The following is a 21212-nucleotide window of genomic DNA, read 5'->3' on the forward strand; positions in this document are numbered from 1 at the left end:
ATGCGTAAATATTCATATTCATGCATGTTTAGTATGCATTTATTACTCACCCTGTTTCTCAATTTTTTACTTAAAAAAGGTTTCATGATGTCGAATAATATGCTAAAAATGCCGGGGTTATTTATAACATGCACTGCTTTATTCCGTACAGGTATTCCATCCTGTAATTACAAGATTAATAGTTAAAAACCAATACAGCATTAATATTTTTCAGATATTACATTTATCACTTTTCACTTCCTTTTGAGTAATGAAATATGTTTTTTATGTGTATTATGTTATAGTTACATCTGCATTCTATACAGTTTAAAGAAGTTTAATTAAATAATAAAGAAATAATCTAAGATATATATTGTTATAGATAATAACAAATAATTAATCAAAATAAAAAAAAACTGTCTTATTAGTCTTTATTAAAAATGTCGTACAAATAAGAGTTTGCTTACAATTATGATACTATAGTATACATAACAGTAGTAATCAAGTACTATTAGAAAATATAATTAATTAAAAAATTTGAAAGCTTTTAAATTTTATATTACACTTTTTGTTTTCCTTTACACGCACACACACGTTTCGAGAGCATTTGGGCTAATGTTTCTCTGGTTAAAAATGCTTAAAAGAACATATCTTTTACAATTTCCGATAAACAGTCTCGCGCACTGGAGATTTTTTTTTTTTTTTTTTTTCCGTAGAGTGTTGCCATTGCTCGCTTTGAAATTGTTGAGCTGGTTCATCAAAAATGCGTTAAAGTTTTACAAACTATGAAATAGACAATAAAAAAATTCGATATTCAAAATTTGGGCCTTCTAGGTACCCACATTCTGGTGGAGGACAAAGTTACTCAAAATTTAATGGCTCTGGATACCGTTGTTTTTTCACAGTACGAGTAACATATATATATTCATGCAGGTTCTTCATTATTTAATTTCTTTAACTGTAAATACAGGGCGATAATATTTGGTGGCAACAATTTGAAAAGTGAAACGGACATTTATATTGAACGGACGCAAAATGCCATTTCGAGATTAACAGGTCTTCCGGGCTAACGCCCCTTTATGCTAAAAATAAACTAAACATTATGAAGAGTAATAAGAATAATAGCCATTTGTTATATTTGTAAAACTGATCCTTACAAAATACGATTAAGAAAGGTAACTATTCTCACGAAGAAATTCGATTTAATTTTCACAGTAACTCATTTCTAGAAACAGAAGGAAGCTTATGTAATGCAGTGTAAATAGTTAAGTTCATAATTTATTTCCAGATGCATTTCGATAAAACACAGAGAGAAATTCTTTAACAAAGAAAGGAATATTTTCTTTCTTAAAAGAAGTCTGAAGCTTGATAAAAGCGCTTGTCTTACCTGCAAGATTTAGAATTATCAGCTTCAAAAAGCAGAGGCAATATTAACAGGCTATTTGCAACCAATCAGCCTATTACCGTAGATTACAGAAATTCCGTATGAATAAATATTAAAATCTCTGCTCATAGAAGCAAAAGTTTTGAATCCTTTAATATAAACGTTTGATCCAAATAGAAACTATTTTCAGCTGTTTGTCAAATTAATAAGCTTGGTGAGAAAATACATGTTCCCTCTGAAAAGTATTTCTGTGTTTCAGTTTTCGTTGGTGTTCAATCTTTTATAATCGATTCGAACACACTTTTAAGCACTTGGAAATTCTTGATTAATATTATTTTAATTGGTGAAATAATTTTGTTTTAAGAGCTATAATCAATAACGCTGTTGTCAGCATTACTCTAGTCAGTTACTTCTACGAAGTAAAGAAGGTATTGTAACCACGAAAAATTCCGAGTGTCATATTTCAACGAAAATATCCATTTTGACCGCTATCGAATGCAACTTAACAATGTTTTTGCTTGGCATAAGGACATAAGAAAAAACTCTTTTTCTCAAACAGATTATAAAATTGATTTAAAATGGATTCAGAAGAGATTTTTCCGTGACGTCTGTCTGTATGTATGTATGTATGCATGTATTTTGCATAACTCAAAAAGAAGTAACCTGAGAACGTTCAAAATTTGTCTATAGGACTGATAAGATGTAGTTCCTGCACTTCCCTTTTTGGTTGAAATCGGCCGAACCAAATTTATATAAATATATATATATATATATTTTAACAAACATGTATATATGTAAAAAGCAAAAGTTAAAATAATTAAAAAAATTTCAAATATATAAAAGATTTCTTTTTGATTGATATGCATATTCGTGTCGGGGAGGTTTCTGTAGACAAAGGTTTCTAAAATGTATTGGTTTCTAAATTAATTTTTCTGGAAAATTTAATTTTTTAAAAATTTAATACTAGACTTTACCTTGCTTATTTCTTAAAATACTTCATTATTGGTATTTTCCTTTTAGAACTTTAATTTTTAATTGCTAATTTCTCAAGGTACCACTTTATTGGTATTTCTTTTTGGACATTCTTCACTATGTATTTACTTTTGGTTTTGACTTTTACCCTTGTCTGCATGAATGACGAAACACGAATTGAATGATTGAAGAGTTAGGTTTGGAGGCAACTTCCCCTTGATAAGTCTGTCTCCTGCCTGCTCAACAGTCGTTCACTTATGCATTTTTTTTAAAAAAAAATTTAGATTAATTTTAATTTGCTAAATTGGTGAATTTATTTTCATGGTTTGGTTTTGCACTTGATTTACTTATGATATCTGAATTTAAATGATGTTGTAGATTAGTTCGAAAATTAAATTTTTTATATCTTTGCACATTTTTTTAATTATTTTAACTTTAAATTTGCTTTTTACATATATAAATGTTTGTTAAAATTTAAATTTCATTCCTTGCAGAAATGGCGCAAAGAATTAATTAAATTTGTATTTAAATTCAATTTATTCTTGTATCAAAAGAATAAATTGAATAAAGAATAAATTGAATATATATATATATATACCCACTCTGTTACTCGGCTCGGTGAGATCAGTTTTTTAGTCTTATATGATGGTAAATTGTGCAGTTTTTGCTTTAGAATCATCGAATTATTTTATTCTTATCTTCCGGTTAAGGTTTTTATGCCTTTACTTAATCTGTATACAATAATTGTAGAATTAACAACAGTTTAAAAGTTGTTTAACTGCGGCAAAGCCTAATTTTTGTTTAGCATAGCAGCCATAGTTTCCATATTTAAAACTCAGCAGAATAATGAATTAAGTCATTTTCTGAACTAACTTCAGTGCCTTTTTGCCGGATGCGACCAAAAGTAAACTTTCAGTTTTGTGCACCGAAAAGTCTGCCTTGTTGCCCACTATCCGAATTGCTTGTTTTTGAGTAGAAACGTTAAATTTAATTGTAAAAATTATTTTTTAATTGTTTTAACAGTATTTGGTGTTTTATTGTTTTTTCTATATTATTAAACTTTTAATGAAGATATTTTGAGGCTTTATGTATTTTTGCATTACCGCGAAGTGAGAACTGAATTAACTGAATGGGAAATCTATCTGTAGTGAAATTCAAGGAAATAAATTTAAATTAAATGCAGTAAAAATGTGTAAAATTTAATATTTCCTATAAGGAAGTCATGTAGTGTCCACATCAGATTTTTTTTAATGATCGTTGACTGTTGAAATTTCCTTAAAGACGACAGTTTTTCTGTCGAAACGCAAACAATATGATTTTTTGACTAACGTTACTCTAGCACAAGTTTTTAAAAATACTTTTCCTCTCAAAAGGGAATTTTTTTTATCATTATTACTCCAGTGTTTATTACCACTGCAATATTTTCTCCTTGATTTATTTGGTGTGCTTTTCTGCACTTTTATATTTCATTACAATAGGATCAAATGGCTCCTATTGTAATATATTGCATTAAGAGCAAATAATTCAATAGACACAGGATTTTCAATATGCTCTGTATATACAGTTTTCTGGTATAAGAATATGGACTGTATGTATAAGATGCTCTGATTCCAAAAAGCTTACAAACACCTAATTTCAGAATTTAAATGTTACAAGAACTATTATTATTATTAGGTCTCGGGCAGTCTAGTTAAATTGTGTCGACATTGTGTATAAACTCAATTAAAATGACGCATCGAAAATTATGATACTTTAAAATGTACAGCAATATTTTACAGTTTTAGATAGTCATGAATGGTTGATTCGTATCATCTATTCTTCTAGGCAAAATCTACAATTGAAATGATGAATATACAATTGAAAAATTTGAAAAGAATAATTTTCAGTTATGAAATTTGTAGGGTTTATATTTATTTTAACTAACATTTATTTTAAGTTTAAACTATCTTTCCTGTCAAGCCTTACTTTCCTTTCCCCTGGAACTGCCAATGCCAGAATATGTAAATTTGAGTAGAACGCGCAAGGATTCAAATTATCAGCGGAAGTATTCTGATTTAAATAGAAGGAAACGAGTTCGGTGTGATATTCTTACTGCACGAGCGCGGAGGTAGTTATCGAGAATTGAAGAACCCCGCGTTGCGGCCTATGTGCTTGGCGGGAAGTAGTGGTAATCGTTCCAGTGAGCTTCAAGTCTGCTGAATTAGCAGCGGTATTGTAAAACGCGGTGAGTTAGTTATTTTAGAGAGCCTCGTAGTTAGAATCTTGTCTTTACTTTCTTTTCAGGTTATTATTTTTATTTGACTGCCAAGTTGGCACAGTCTGTGAGCGTCAAGAGCACGCAATTGTAATTTTATTACGTTGAATAAAAAGGGACTTAACCCCTTCACAAGGCTCTATCTTTTATACAAGTTTTCACAGTCACCTCTTGGTTGCGTGCAAGTTGGAGGCGCGCAACGTTATATTGGCGCCCGAACAATTATCGAACTGAAATGGCCGAAAATTGGATGGAAGCCGCTGGACAACACCAAGAAATGACAACTCAGTTAGAAGGATTTGGATACCTGGTCCAGACTTTGAGAGCATCAATCAAGCCAAACGTCCATTTCGACGGAAAAAATTCGGTGGCGGTATTTTTAGAAGGTCTAGAAAACCACTTTCAGCTCTACCCTGTGCCTGAAAGACAAAAAGTTGCCATCGTCACATCAGCACTAAGAGGACAGGCCGCGCTATGGTAGAAAAACATAGGAAAATTTCTACTAGGTGAATTTGGAATCCCGACATATATATTTGACAATTTCAAAAAATCGTTAGTAAAGGCCTTCCCCATAGTGAAAGATCGCGCACGGCTGGAAGCCGAACTATATAGTTTCTACCAACGGGATACAGCAGAATTGACGGACTTTATTTTACGAAAAATCAAGCTAACGGATATGCTGTATGGAAAAAAACCCGATGCGGAGATTATTGAAATAATATTACCAAGATTGTTACCCGCTGTCCAAGACTACTTTGAAATTAGAAACCCAAGCACATTGCAGGAACTTTTCGAATTGGCGGTGAAGTTTCAAAATCGCAGAATAGCGGAAAAAGCGAGAGGGGAAACATATTCTCAACATACCCGAAGGAAGGAGGAAACCAGAAATGGAAATCGCTCATATGGGGGAAAGAACTATCAAGCTAACGCATCGAAACTCGAAGGTCAAGGCCCAAAAAGAAAATTTGAAAATAAGCATCCGCGTACCCAGAAGACACAGATTGAAAGGAAAGCTTTAAACGACTAGAGGGGCCTGTGAGAGGGAGGGTCCAGACCCCGGAAGTTTTAAAAAAACCCTCAAATAGACATTTAAACACGGTCATCGTAAAAAACTCACAGCTACCAATTATACAAGTCCTGGTTGGCGATGTACCAGTAGAAGCCCTCATCGATACAGGAGCAGAAGGAAATTTTATGAGTGAAAAGTTCTTCAAAAAGAATTTTTATAGGATACGACTATTTAAAACCAGAAATACGGAAATTATAGCGGCGCAAGGAAAAACATGTCACTGCATCGGGAAATTATCATTAAACTTACAGGTAAAAGAGGAAAATCTCAAAGTATTAATTTTTGTGGTGAAAGACCTACAACACTCTCTTATTTTAGGTATGGACTTTTTAAGGGCCGCGAGGGCCAAATTAAATTTTCAAGATAGTTCCGTGGTGTTGGAGATGGACCAGAGGGTGGTGGAACCTGTGGAGACACCTGAAGTGGATCTTAGCCATCTGAATGACCATGAAAGTAAAGCAATACAGCAAGTGGTGAGTAATTTTTCTCATTTGTTTTCAGAAAAACCAGGAAACTGCCAGATAGTAACTCACAAGATTCAATTAAATGCCGAAAAACCTTGTAGGACTAAACCGTATCGTTATGATAAACAAAAAGACCTAATCATCGAAGAACATATTCAGGAGATGTTAAAGAATAAAATAATAACGCCCATAAATAGTGAGTACGCGAGTCCAGTCGTACTATGTAGGAAAAAGAACGAGTTTCCTCCTTCGGATAAAAGGGCTTGGAGGTTTGCTATTGATTACAGAAAACTAAATAGTATTACTAAATTTCCAGTTTACCCTTTGCCGGTTATAGACGAGATCATTAGACAGATCAAATCGACAAGATATATGTCTACTTTGGACTTAACGTCTGGCTACTATCAAATAGCTATGAGACCCGAAGATATACACAAAACCGCGTTTATAACAAAATCGGGCACTTATGCATTTTTACGCATGCCCTTTGGGTTGTGTGGGGCCCCATCAACATTCCAGAGAGCTATGGACATTGTTCTAAAGCCTGTCCTAGGAAAATCAACTTTAATTTATCTAGATGATATAATTATAACGAGTAGTACGTTGGAACAACACATTAATGACCTCGAACAAGTTTTTAAATTATTAAAAGAGGCCGGTCTTACAATTAACGCCTCAAAATGCAAGTTCGCAACTAAAGAACTTAAATATCTGGGTTATAAAATTTCGCAAAAGGGTATAGAAACGCAAGATTCAAAAATAAAAGCTATTAAGAATTTCCCACCGCCCAACACCGCCAAGAAACTTTCATCTTTCCTTGGGTTATGTTCTTACTATCGATCTTTCATAAAAGATTTCGCTAATATTGTTGAACCACTCTTAGTAATCAAAAGAAAAAAGAGTAAATTTACGTGGACAGCGGAAGCTAACACAGCTTTTGAAAGATTAAAAGAAGCGCTTATTAATGCCCCTGTTTTAAAATTCCCTGAGGGGGACGAAAACCTGGAAATTGCAGCAGATGCGTCAGACTATGCGGTGGGTGCGGTTCTTATGCAAAATAACCATCCGCTGGCATTTTTTAGTAAAACATTGAATCAGACACAAAGGAATTATACAGCTACAGAAAGAGAAACATTAGCCGTATTAATGGCTGTACACAAATTTCGAGTTTATTTCGGTAAATCGCCAGTAACAGTCTTTTCGGATCATGTGGCTGTTGGTAGACTTTACTCGGGAAAAAACCTAACGCCGAGGTTAATAAGATGGGCTTTAAAACTCCAAGAATATAATATCACAATAAAATATAAACCGGGTAAGGAAAACAATGTAGCTGACGCACTTTCTCGTATAAAACTGGACGATGAAGGAAATGAACTTAAATGCGCTGTGTTGACTTCAAAAATTTTAGATTCTAGAGATACGGTTATTACTGAACTGAAAGCTGATCCTGAATTTGGAAATATCTATGCTTATTTGAAAGACCCCGAAAGCTTTGAGCATACAGATATCGATGCGATAAGAAATAGAGCAAAAACTATGAAATAATAGATAATTTATTATTCTATACGAAAACAACAAACGAAAATCTTGAGTATAAGCCAGTCATCCCAGCCTCGCTTCCATTAAGCATTTTGAAGGAGTTGCACGAAGAAAAAACAGCGGGCCACCTCGGGGTCAGAAAGACTATAAAAAGGGTACGCGAGGCGGTATATTTCCCGCAATTATGCAAAATAGTAACGGCGTATGTCAGGTCCTGCAATCAATGTCAGTTAATAAATGATATTAATTACAGCCCGGCCGGTTACTTAAATAGCATTCGCGCTACATTTCCGAATGAAATTTTAGGCATAGATCTTCTTGGTCCCTTCCCCCAGAGCGAGTTAAATAAAAATCGTTTTCTTTTAGTAATAGTAGATCATTTTTCAAAATGGATAGAAATTGTTCCACTTAAACGCGCGTCAGCCAAAACAGTCGCAGATGCATTCTTACACAGATACATTTTAAAATACGGTGCACCGATAAAAGTCATTAGCGATAACGGAAAACAATTCATTAGTCAAATATTTGAAAACATATGCAATGGACTTGGCATACGCCATATCAAAATGGTTCCGTATAGACCACAGGCTAACATAGCAGAAAGAGTTAATAAAAACATAGTAATAATAATTCGCAGTTACATTAGCACACATCACAAGCGCTGGGATGGCTACATAAATGAATTAGCTTATGCTTTAAGAACGGCACATCATGATACTACGGGAAAAACTCCAGCAGAATTATTCTTAGGCCGAAAATTAATTACGCCTTTAGATAAATTATTCTTTGTGCAACAAAGAGAGCAGGAGTTTAAACAAAAAGATGTGCAAAAGCTAATTGATCAGGCACTTAAAACCTCGGATACGGCAAGAAATAGGCAGAAACTATATTACGATAGAAAACGCCGTGAAGCAGATTTTAAAGTTGGGGATAAAGTATTGAAGCGGAAATTTTCTTTATCAAGTGCCCCAGACAATTTTATGGCAAAGCTAGCTCCAAAGTTTGAAGGCCCCTATGTAATTCAGGAAATCAAAGGAGTAGTCTTATATCTTAAGAACGAGAGAGGGGAAATCTGTAAAGCAAGTCCCGACCAGGTGAAAAAATACTATAATCCAAATGATTTTGAAATCCTTAAAAGTTTCTTGCAGGACTCAAGTCTAAACGAAGTAGAACATCCAGAGACTACAACAACTATTCCACCACCCAAGAAACAGAGAACTGAAGAGAGACCTAGCACTTCTACAACCCGGACGTCGGTATCAAAAAGAAAAAATAATTTTCAAACTCCAGCGTTTAAGAAAAACAAAAATACAGATGCACCGGGTAAAGAAACCGTGGTAAAGAGAAAAACACCACCTACAAAGGATGGCAGGAGAAATTACACATCAAGGAGAACGCGCACACGGCCACAGAGTCAGGTGCCAGCAAGGCCGCCGTTCCGGAAACTGAAACGCCAACAGGAGGCACAAAAATACGAGGAACAGAAGAAATTCAAGAAGGACTCCAGACCGGAGGACGTCAAGACCAGCCGTCCCAGGGATAAACGGAAATGCCAACAACCAGACGATTACTCCGCCAAGAGGCCAGCATGTAGAGGACGCAAAAGAAAAAGTCAGGTGGACGACACTCGGAGGGCAGTAAGGAGAAGATTAACATCCATGAAACCTCTAACTTGGGTCCAATTCTGCCAAAAACGAATGACGGAGTTTCAAGCATCGAAAACTCAAAGATAAGTTAAAACCTTCTATAATTTTTTTTTCTCTTTTGTTCCGAAATGTTATGCATAAGTACGAAGTTCTATGTTTTGACGAAAAGTCAATATGTCTCGGTTGAGACTTAGTTTTGTTTTACTTTATTTAGCTAAGGCAAAAGTATTATTTTCTTTAAGTGTAAAAGCTAAAAACAAGCATTTTCTGTTGGTTGAAAGACTAATTCTGTTATGTTAAAGCCAAAATTTGGCCGAAGATAAAAATAACTTCGTATTCTTGTATTAATAAGAATTTTACTTTCAGTGCCGCCAGCTTGGCGAAGAATGAGTAAAGTAAAAATTTATTTTCTCTTATTCATTTTATGGTAAATTGTAAAAAGCATATGTATTAAAAATTTGTAAATGTATGTAAATACTTGAAGGTTATGTAAAAGCATAAAATTGTAGATGCTAAAAGTGAATGCTTAAAAGCAATGAAGTCAAAATTTAAGTATTAAACTGTAAAGTCATGCTTTAGAGCGAAAGCCTGCATGTTTAAAGATGAATGAGGGGGAAGTTAGAATGAATGTGTTTTGTAGGGTTCTCCACCTACATTTGAATTTTTAAGACTATTGAAGTAGCTCATTGAGTTGTAGAATGTCGAGTAAGGTGTGTCTATTTGGTCGTTGAAATCTAACAAATCATGGTGGTTAGGGGAAGTGTTGTAAGACTAAAACACGAATATTCCCGTTTGACACCACACACGGTGGAGAGCCAGGGTAAAGTTAAATTAATGCTTGAAAAATTGAATGAATGTGAAGTAAGCAATAACTAAGAAAAACGAATCGTTAAAAACAAAAATTTATTGTGTCAAGAAAGTGTAAATTATAATGTATGTAGAAAGATACTGATACTTATTCCTTCCAGATGCTGGAAGGAAAGACCAAGATTGATTGATGAAGTCCAGGAAAAGTTGCTGTAAGAAGAAAGCTTTGTAACGATCAACAGAATTTTAGTATACAAATGGTTACATAAGATATTTTTTTTTTTTTTTTGTGTAAACGAGGTTCTCGCCAATTAGTTCAGAATTAGAGAAACTTACAACAGGTCGTTTGTAGGACCTGCTTCCAAGTTTTCCAAATTCTGGCAGCGGCAAATGTAGGGTTTATATTTATTTTAACTAACATTTATTTTAAGTTTAAACTATCTTTCCTGTCAAGCCTTACTTTCCCCTGGAACTGCCAATGCCAGAATATGTAAATTTGAGTAGAACGCGCAAGGATTCAAATTATCAGCGGAAGTATTCTGATTTAAATAGAAGGAAACGAGTTCGGTGTGATATTCTTACTGCACGAGCGCGGAGGTAGTTATCGAGAATTGAAGAACCCCGCGTTGCGGCCTATGTGCTTGGCGGGAAGTAGTGGTAATCGTTCCAGTGAGCTTCAAGTCTGCTGAATTAGCAGCGGTATTGTAAAACGCGGTGAGTTAGTTATTTTAGAGAGCCTCGTAGTTAGAATCTTGTCTTTACTTTCTTTTCAGGTTATTATTTTTATTTGACTGCCAAGTTGGCACAGTCTGTGAGCGTCAAGAGCACGCAATTGTAATTTTATTACGTTGAATAAAAAGGGACTTAACCCCTTCACAAGGCTCTATCTTTTATACAAGTTTTCACAGTCACCTCTTGGTTGCGTGCAAGTTGGAGGCGCGCAACGTTATAAATTTAAAAAATAAAACTTGCAAAAAATTTGTTATGCAATTTTAAAAATAAACGTGCTTAAAAAATTGTTATATATCAACTTAAAATTTTCCACTAGGAAGTACAGAATTGCTGAAAAACAAACTCTTTTCCTTTAAGCCGTTAAGATAACAATTCTTAGCTATTCATTAAAATCCATCAAATTTTTGTAATTTTAAATCTAGGCCTAGCTATCCAGCAGGGATTGCCGAGGTGGACTCAAATATAAATCACAAATTTATGATTTATGATTGAATTTTTCTCAATAAATCGTGAAAAATATTCGCTGCTTTATAATTTAGGAGCCTTGATTAGCATGCTGGTATAAAATAATTTGCTTTTGTAGATGGACGATCGAATACAAAACATTTTAAAATTAAAGCTCATCAAAAGTTGCATTTTATAAATTATACGCAAGTGCGTTAAAATCTTTGGTAAAATGAAGTAAGAAACAATTTCAAGGCATTTCGTTATGTTATTAATTTAATTTTATATTAAATGTTTTCTATTTTTTTTTTCAAGTATAGTACACTCATGGGCAATATTTATGTGTCATATTTCATACGGAGTATTTATTAACATATTGCTCCAAATGTAAGACCGATATATTCCAAATACGGCGGAGATAACATAATGTTTCCGTAACTAAAAAGCCACTTGAATATATATTGCATAACTGTTATCACACTCTTGCCTGCAGTGCTATGACAAAACATATGACGAAAAAGTTACTTTCATTGAAAAATTAGGAAATTCTACTCTTCATATGTATATATATATATATATATATATATATATAATATGAGATTAAACAAGGATTATTTTATCCTCAATTCTTTGTCGTAACGATAAACTTGCTAAAATACAAAAAATCATTTGCTTTAAACTTGCATAAAAGATCTTCTTTTTATTATTCGGAAATTATTATGCCTATAATTCACTATCTTTTGAGTCTTGATCTTTCCTTCTAACTTCGGCCTCATTACTCATCGATCAGGCTATCAGGAAAAAAGGACAGATAATAATATTTTTAAGTAACCTGTTGCTCTCCTCACTTGAGGAAATATTCTTCACGCATTTTAATGGCGAAATATTATCTTTAATTTCTCAAGGTTGCCGATTCTTACATTTCCGGTTTTCAGTTATGTAACGTTCCGGTGCAACATATTTAGACGCTAAAAACGCCTTTCGTAAAATACAGTGTGCTGATATACCTGTAAATTATAATGTCCTCCATCTTGATGTGAAGCAGAGGAAGAATATAAAAATTTAGAGACATTCAGATATAGAAAGTAAGAAACTGGAAATACTAACTGGACCATATAGATTACAAATAGGTCGAGAATTTAAGTTTGAATATCTTCAAAGAAATATTTTATTAACATAATTAAACTCAATAGTTGACACTCTACGCGTTCATTTACATCACATTTGCTGAACTCTTAAACAACATACCACAAAACTGAATTTTAGTTCTAAAGATACTGTGAAAATTTACTTCTGAATTCGGAGCGTGTGCGGCCATGTACAGGTTTCTGTGAAGCTCTTTAAGCAATTAATGTATTGCTAATTGTGGGACACCAGAATACCAAATATTCATGGTCATCCAAATAATAACAATAATAATGTTAATAGTAACAGTAATAAAAAGCAAATGCAACAAGAGTTAATAAAATATTGATCTCAAATTGGATTCAGATTAGTTTAAAGAAATTTACTGTAAATTCACATTTTTCACTAATCGAATATTAATATTAATGTGGATTTCGTCTTCACTGAAATTTAGCAGCATACTACAGCTTTAAAATCAGTATGAAAATATTGAATTAAGAAGTAGATGGAGGTGATCTCTGGTCCCCAATCTGAGGCCACAGACGGATTAATTTTCACCTCGCAGTCCCCTTCTTTTATCGGTCCATGTCCGCTTCTTTGCTACATTGGGATGCTTTGGGCGTCGCTGATATTCTCGAGAATAATTTTGGTGTTTTTAAAATTAAAAGGATACGATGTTTTATTGTTTTTTTGTGATGTTATTGTTCTAAAAGAGTAATAAAATATTGTTCAGAAAGAGCATCATGAAACAAGTGTTTAAGCATACGTCGTTTTTAGGCGTCCGCCGAAAACATGGCGAGCGAAAACGTCGCGGAGAAAACAACGAAAAGCGAAAATGTCATTGTAAAAGGAATCGTGGGAGAAAAGAAAGAAGGAGAAAATATGGCAGTTCTTTGAATTATCATAGTAATAAAACATCGTCGTCGAAAAAAAAAAAAAAAAAAAAAAAGGTTTAAAAAAATCACAGTTTTAGAACATCGTAGTGGGAAATCGCTACATATAGCGTATAATAAAAGAAAGAGTCTGTGTCTTTCGTTCGTGCTTGCGCGTAAGCTAATAGACACAGGGCTACGAAATTTAGTATATAGGTGCATGTAGACAATAGCCAGTGCACCTGGAAGCGATTTTTTGAAAATTCGAATCAGATTTTTTAAAATTTTATCTTTTCGTTTTTATAGCATCATTTTGAATAGTTTCATTTTTCTAGAAATGTGGTTTTGGCAACAGTTTTTCATTCAGTTGTGTACTGGACTGCTTACTGTTGAAAATCAGCACTGTTGCCACTTGAAAAATGAGGGCGATAATTCTGTGCTGTTTTTAAATTTAATGTTTCTTTTGGATACTGGACTTTTGTTGAGAGAAGGCAACGGAAAGTTTTTTAATTTATTTATTAGGATAATTAATATTTATATTAAGGAATATTGCTTATTTCATTGTAATTTTGTTATATGTAATACATTATTTATTTATTTATTTGATGAAGTTGTTCTGCAGAGTAAAATTCTGCGCATTTTTTAAATTTAACGTTTGGAATTTTCCGGTACATTTAAAAGCCAGACGAAGGCTGGCTGCGTAGCTGCTAGTATCTTAATAAAAAAAAAAGCATCTACAGATCATCGCATTACGATAACATCGAGGACATGTGCTTTTCAAGCTTTAAAAGCTATAAATGTATAGTCGCATGTGAGCGCAAGAAGGAATAAGGAAAACAACAAAAAACTCATGCAATCATATTATTCACAGATCTAATTACTAGAATTCAGCGATTTTACCGCTCGGAAGATAGTATTAACGGAAACTGGTTTGTTTTTACATCAGTCAATGAGAAGACTGAAATTTAAAATTACACGCAGAAAATTTAAGTGAAGATTTTTTTTTTTTTTTTTTTTTTCAGAAACAATACATAATTTCAGTGAACTGTCGACGACGATGTCCTTCTGACGACCACCAGAGTTTCTGAGAACATCGTGTTCTGCCTGCTTGAAGGCCGCATTGCTAACTTTAATTCTTTCGATTGGAATTCTACGGCGCTGAGTTATTATTGTCATTAGGCTTGTTTACGGCAACTGCGGTCAGAGCCAACTTGCGCGCTAGTTATACTATGAAGCCGTTAGGCTGTATTTAAACTTCATTAAATTTAGTTTATTTTAGTTTCCTTCAATAATTCTGTTGATTTTGAGAACGATCAGATACAATTCTCTATTCTTTAGGCATAAAAAAAATTCTGCTGAAGTTTGTTTTCCCCTTGAAAACAAAATTCTTTTGAAAACATCTGAGCGAAATCATGGTCACTTTTTCATCTAATTTTAAATTTTACATTGGCAAGTTCTCTTCCAATGACGGCTATCCTTCGAATATTAAGGATAAGGGCACAATATCGTTCAAATAGTTTCCAGACACATCATGAACAGCTCATAAATTAAATTTTGTATTTAAGATACCGTGAACAATTCATAAACAAACTTTCTCTTTTTCCTAATTAAAATTTTGTGGAAGTACCTATACACGTGTTTCCAGTTATATTTATATTAAATTAGTTAAATTCCATTTCTATTTTTCTCATCCTTTTATGTTATCATTCGGTTAATATTTCCATGGACAAACGTAATCACATTAAGCGTCGCCTATTGTAGCTGTAGAGATGCAACGAGATAGATGCACGGATAAAAAAAAACCACTGGAATCATAGAATGGAATCGTCTCCAATTTTATCGGAAGAAGCGAATAATTTTATATCAATTAAACTTTCAAAGAAACAAACAAATAAAAATCAAAGGGTTGTCGAGAGCTGGAACTTTCCAAAGTAATTATTAAGCTGTGTATTTCTGGACTGCTCTTGTGTACAATGACAATTTAATGGACAACGTGGATCAAGGAAAGGGATTTTGACGAAGGGCACTCGGTATTTAGGCAAATGTAATTAGAACGTAACCTTATGCAGTTTCAAAGAACGTTGGAACAAAGTAACACTGGAACAAAACATCTGAATATACATAAAATTTAGATAATACAATATCAAGCCATTTGCTCTAACTTTTCGTTCAATCCATTCCTCTTCTTCTAAAGAATGCTTGTAAAGATATTTAACGAAATCGATGCTCCCACTAAATTTACGATTAGGTCTGTTTTACAGGCCTTAATTTCTAACAGTAGAAGTGCAGCAGCCTTATTGGAAGGCGATCAAGAAAGAGGTATAAATATAAATAAATAACATAGCTAATAAAATAATTTAAAATTAAAATAGCTAAATAATTAAAGTTAATGTCCAATAAAATGTAAGCAGATAAATAAAATTTAATAAATTATAAAATTAATGATGAATAGTTAAGGAATAAAATAAAATATTGTACCTTGTCTTGTCTTATTTGAGTTTCCTGAATATACAATATAATATACTATTTGAAGGCATTATGGAGACTAAAAACGTTCTTTCTTGCAGTATACCAATGAAAAAAGGTAAACTGTTTAAAGCTTCACTGATGAGAATAAAGAGAATGTTAGAAACAGTACGAGGAAACAGAAGCGAGTTTTAACGGAGATGTGTAGGCATAAAAATTAAGAAAGAAGAATCCGACACCTTCTGACTGCTATCTCCTTCTGACATAATTCTAGCCGTCAACTAGAGCATGACAAGGGGTAAAAATTTGTCTTTAATCAGAGGCTTGATCTGTAAAATGAGATCAAACACAAGATTGTAACAAGAGCGCAAGAACAAGTAACAATTATGTGAGAGCAAACGCAAGTAACAATTTTAACTCCCCCTCCCCGAATTTGGTTAAAATCGTTTCCAAAAGTCTGCATGTGCTCTTTCCCTGTGGGAATTCAATAACGTTGGATGGGCATGACCAGGATGACCGTACTTTCAGGAACGAACAATTTATTTTCTGTCATAAATTCATTGCACTTCTCAAAGAATAAACCTTCCACATGTGGGTGGAGATTTTTCTTTCTTTAAAAGTTTGAACCTCCATATAAGAGTTTGCTTCATAGAAAAAGACAGGGATGCATTCAGAAGTTAGAATCAATATCTAAGCCTTATTTATTATTAAAATCAAATTTTTAAGCTCAAAAGAATTTTCTGCTGAAATTGTGGTTCAGTTACCTAAGAGAAATGCCCGAGCCTTTTAATTAGGGCTAAGGTATCCTCTGGCTACATTTACGATTTATCACAAAAACTGAGGAGTATTTCTCGGGCTATGGTACAATTTAAGCTCGGTTATATTTCTTCAAGCTGAAGCAAAACTTTGCTGTGGATTCATTAAATTGCATAACTATGTATAAATGATGCCTGGAATTTCAAGAAAAATGTGCATGATGATATAGAATGGAGAAGAATCTGGAGGTTTCTCTCAAGTTGCTCAAGTTAACAAGGCGACAATAAGTCAAGGTCATGCAGAAACTGGTAACGCGTTATGACAAAAAATTTAAAGCATGAAAGCAAGTGCGTCGAAAAATAAAATTAGTAATCATCTAACTTCTGCATAAATTGCAACATTTTTCTTTATTTCCATTAAAAAAGTTATTTACTTATTTATTTTCTAGGTATATGCAACTTGAATCTTACACGAAATTTTACCTGAAGTAAACTACAGTTACGAATCAGAGGTTTCCTATCATTTTTTAATATCTTAATACTGTGCACAAAACATTGCATTTGAATTATTCGCTGTTTGTAGTTTAAATGAAATTTGTTCTTACTTGAACTGTATCCACAAAGCATTTTATTTTAGGTATAGTAATCTGAAAAAAATGGGACCAAGAAAATCCTTTCATATCTGCCAGAGTTATCAGTCCACATACTTGAGTTATGGGATTTCTCATTTCCTTTTCTGCACAAAGCAAACCAAATTTTGTAACTTCTTCAGGGGAGAAAATATCAGTATCCCAAATCCCTGCAAAGATTAAACAACGCCATTAGAACGGTTACGTATCTACAAATGCATTGGTTATTTTCAGTCATTTCGTTATTATACACTGCAGAGACATTAGGTATTTTTTTGGAAGCAGGAAAGATGAAAAAATTAGCAAACGCCTCCCCGGGAATCGAACCACGGACCTCTCAAACGTACTGAGCGTGCAGACCACCCCACCACGAAGGCATGCCAAGAAGGCCGGAGAAATACCTTATAGAGTTCCACTTTTAAAGGCCGATTGGGGTTTTAGGAGATCCAATCGCCAAATCCTGGTTGAGGAAAATCATCATCCAACACCCTTTTAGTTCGGGCGCCACTGTAGAGACATTAATTTTTTTGAAGCAGGAGAAGTGAAAAATGAGCAACACGCCTTCGCCGGGAATCGAACCACGGACCTCTCAATTACACCAAGAAGGCGGGAGAAATACCTTATAACACAATAAAATATCTGTTATACACAAATTTAAATAATTTACTTAGTCCCTTTCATTGTTATGCACAAAAAATTTCTATGCTTTAATAAAATGATTTCGTGCGATAATTATTTTATCAGCAAACTTACTTATAACAAAATCTGATGTGTACACCACACGACTTCCTTGTACAGAACATTAAATTATACGCATTTTTTCATGCACTTAATTTAAACTTATTTCCTCGAAATTCATTAGAGATGTAATTCTTATTCAATTAATTTTGTTTTCACTTCGCGATAAGGCAAAAATACATAAAACCTCAAAATATCTTTAATTAAAATTTAAAAATATAAAATACCAAATGCATTTAAAACAATTAAAAAAGCAATTTTTACAATTAAAATTACATTTTCTAAGCAAGAACAAGCAATTTTCGGCCAGCGGGCAAAAAAAAAAAAAAAAAAAAAAAAAAAAAACAGATTTTTCGGTGCACAAAACTGAAAGTTTACATTTGGCGCCACTCGACAAAACAGCACGTAAGTTGGTGCAGAAACTGACTTAATTCAATTCACTATTCTACTAAGTTTCAAATGTAAACAAATATGGCTGCTAAAAAAAATTACTCTTAGCCGTACTTAAACAACTTTTAAATTGTTGATAGTTCTACAACTGTTACTTGCAGATTAACTAAAGGTATAAATACCTTAAGGCCTGTCTACACGAGTACGCTCGCGACGTAATTGCAGCTTTTATTTTTTATTTATTTTTTTTTTTCGCTGGCGTAAATTCGCATTACGCAGAGGACGTAAAACTGAGTTCGCTAATGCTCATTTTTCTTGCCTGCGACGTGAACGAACACCCAGTAGCTAACTGGGTTCTTATCACTGGCCATAGTCGGGAAAAACTTCTTATTTACACTTTTCAGTATGGCGTCTGAACCACATAGTGGCGAGTTTTTTTTTTTTTTTTTTTTTCCAAAGAGATCGTAACTGTCCACAGGAATAAAATAATCAGCATTGTTTACGGCATCCTCAATTCTTTCAAACCATATAGATTGGTATAAATTTCAAATTCTCATTAAGGGGGGAAAAACTGTATATTTATAAAACAATGATCTGACCAGTATATCCGTATGCTTCACCTCTATGTAACACGGTAAGTAATAAGAACTTAAATAAATTACAGTTTCTAAGAATCAAATTTTCTGCCTTACAAAATTCTCCTTAATTATTACAAATGTTCGTTATTTCATGTGTTACAAGAAGCTTGTATAACTATCCCAATATTAATACACCCAAATACTGACTTCAAAAATGTAACAACTTTTAAAATAAAGCAGTTGACCATGAAAGAATATTCATTAAAATAGTTTCGAAACACCATCCATTTTCGAGGACAGATACAATTTAAGTCATACGGCACTCATTTATTGAATATTAATTAAATTATCTTTGCGGTAACTTCTACTTGTTACATACATGGTGGATGGTGTTGTCTATAAAAATAACCAAGTGTAATATTCTTTTGACCAGATTACGAAACAGAAGATAAAACACTTTAAACTTGCAGCCTTCTATGAGTGTCACATGATTTTTTTCTGCAATACTTCTATTGGTTAAACGCAGACCTCGCTCGCGTCCTCGTTTGGACGACTTTTCGCCAGCGACCTGCGTTTTGTTGTGTCATTTACGTCGCTAGCGTGATCGTGTGGACGCACCTTTAACCGGAAGATAAGAAAAATATAATTCAATCATTTTTAAAGCAAAAAATTGCTCAATTTACCAACATATAAGAATAAAAAAATACCAAGCTCACACAGCCGAGTAACTGAGTGAGTATATATATATATATATATATATATATTTGGGTCGACCGATATCACCGAAAAAGGGAGGTGCACAACTATATGTTGTAGCAGTCCATACAGAATAGCAACGCTCTGAGGCTACTCGTTTTTGAGTTGTGCGAGATACATGCATACAGACATACATACACACATGTACCATAACTCATCAGATATCACGAAATAATGTCTTCTGAATCTATTTAAAATCCTTTTTGCAACCCGTTTGGGGTAAAAGGGTCCTTTACTCTGTCCTTACGTACAGATGTCACGTAAACACATCATTAAATTGCACCCGATAGCGATCAAAATGGTTATTTTCGATTAAATATGATACCCGAAAACTTTCGCGATTACAATACTTCCTTACTTCGTACAAGCAAGTAATAAGCAGGGAAACCGTATGTTGAGAAGAAAGTGCATTTATAAATAATAAATATATTCTCTGCATAATAACGTCTGCCCATTAATGAAGCACAGGATCTTATATTTCAAATAATTCACATCATTTACGAAAAATGGACTCGGAAGAAACTAAACAATTTAGAATTTTAAATTATTGGAAATTCAGCTTCAAATTTATAAATTTCAGAAAATATACCACAAATCTTTTTATTTAAAAAAAAATGCAAAAATTTTCTTTATATTTTGAGAGAATATGATAAAAATTTCTGTTCTTCAAAGAGCAAAAGCAAAATCATTTTCGTAAATTTTAGAAAAACTGTTTCTTGAAGAAGACAGACATGCACAAAGCATTTCTCTAAAAACTAAGTAATTCTAATTCTGAATTTTGCATAATTTTAAAATAACCAATGGCATTTAAAGTATCTATAATTTTGGCGTATCTGAAAATATAGACTAAGCTACTGTCATACCTGAAAATATAGACAATGATAAAGTAAATTAAAACCGTAACTTAGCTGATTATTGTGGCTCGTAATTAAAAATTTCCTTACCTAGAATTTAAAAAAATTCTCAGAGATTCTAAATATTTAATAATATTTTTGTTTAAAATTGAGCGGTTTAAACCCTCCCCCCCCAAATTCAATTTGCATTAATTAGTGTTCCATCTTTTAACAGATTCCAGAACTTTAATGGGCATCTTTAAACAATTGTTATATACATAGCAATGATGAATTATCACCTGCAGGAGATCCCACTTCAAGATCCCACTTTTTATGCAAACGAAATTAAGCTTCTAATATCATTCAATGTGCTATGATGCTTCAGGTTTACAGATTGCAATGATTCTTAAAGTCAAGTCAATGGCATTAAAAGAATATTTTGGAAAAAATTGTAAATGGAATCGGAAGCTAAAAAAAAAAAAAAAAAAAAAAAAAAAACTGGAAACATTTAGGTATCAAATTGCAAGGAGATTCCGCGGAGCGGCTGTTGATTATGTCCAACATTCGTCTACCGCGTTGTTTTTCAGCGGAGTCTTGCTCGTGGCGACCTCTATGAGTCGAATCAGAAAGTGATGCGGTAGTCTCGCGTTGACCTTGAAAGACAGTCAAGGACAGAGTTTGAGTCCATGACATGAGAGCGAAATAGTTTAATCTCATTATGTGAGTAGATTGCCTCAAGAGCTCTCAACCATTCTTTAAGAACTTTTATCATTTCCTCTT

General features: G+C 33.4%; 1 protein-coding gene across 7 annotated transcripts in view; it reads right to left on the reverse strand.

Annotated features, from left to right (window-relative positions):
• The window catches only part of LOC118188446 (alpha-tocopherol transfer protein-like), a 74335-nt gene that overhangs the window by 5629 nt on the left and 47494 nt on the right, over nucleotides 1-21212 (reverse strand). For 4 of the 7 annotated variants that reach the window (XM_085823592.1, XM_035358881.2, XM_035358882.2 and 1 more), the window contains 2 exons: nucleotides 17114-17307; nucleotides 51-161 (listed from right to left, as the gene is read on the reverse strand). In XM_085823592.1, the coding sequence (XP_085679718.1) occupies nucleotides 51-161; nucleotides 17114-17307 (305 nt within the window). The remainder of the gene's footprint in view (nucleotides 1-50; nucleotides 162-17113; nucleotides 17308-21212) is intronic. The other 3 variants (XM_035358883.2, XM_035358885.2, XM_035358884.2) reach the window with 3 other exon arrangements.

The sequence above is a fragment of the Stegodyphus dumicola genome, chromosome 9 (assembly GCF_044657685.1).
Source record: "Stegodyphus dumicola isolate Sdum_Otavi_A_Nest chromosome 9, ASM4465768v1".
In the NCBI taxonomy this organism is placed as follows: domain Eukaryota; kingdom Metazoa; phylum Arthropoda; class Arachnida; order Araneae; family Eresidae; genus Stegodyphus; species Stegodyphus dumicola.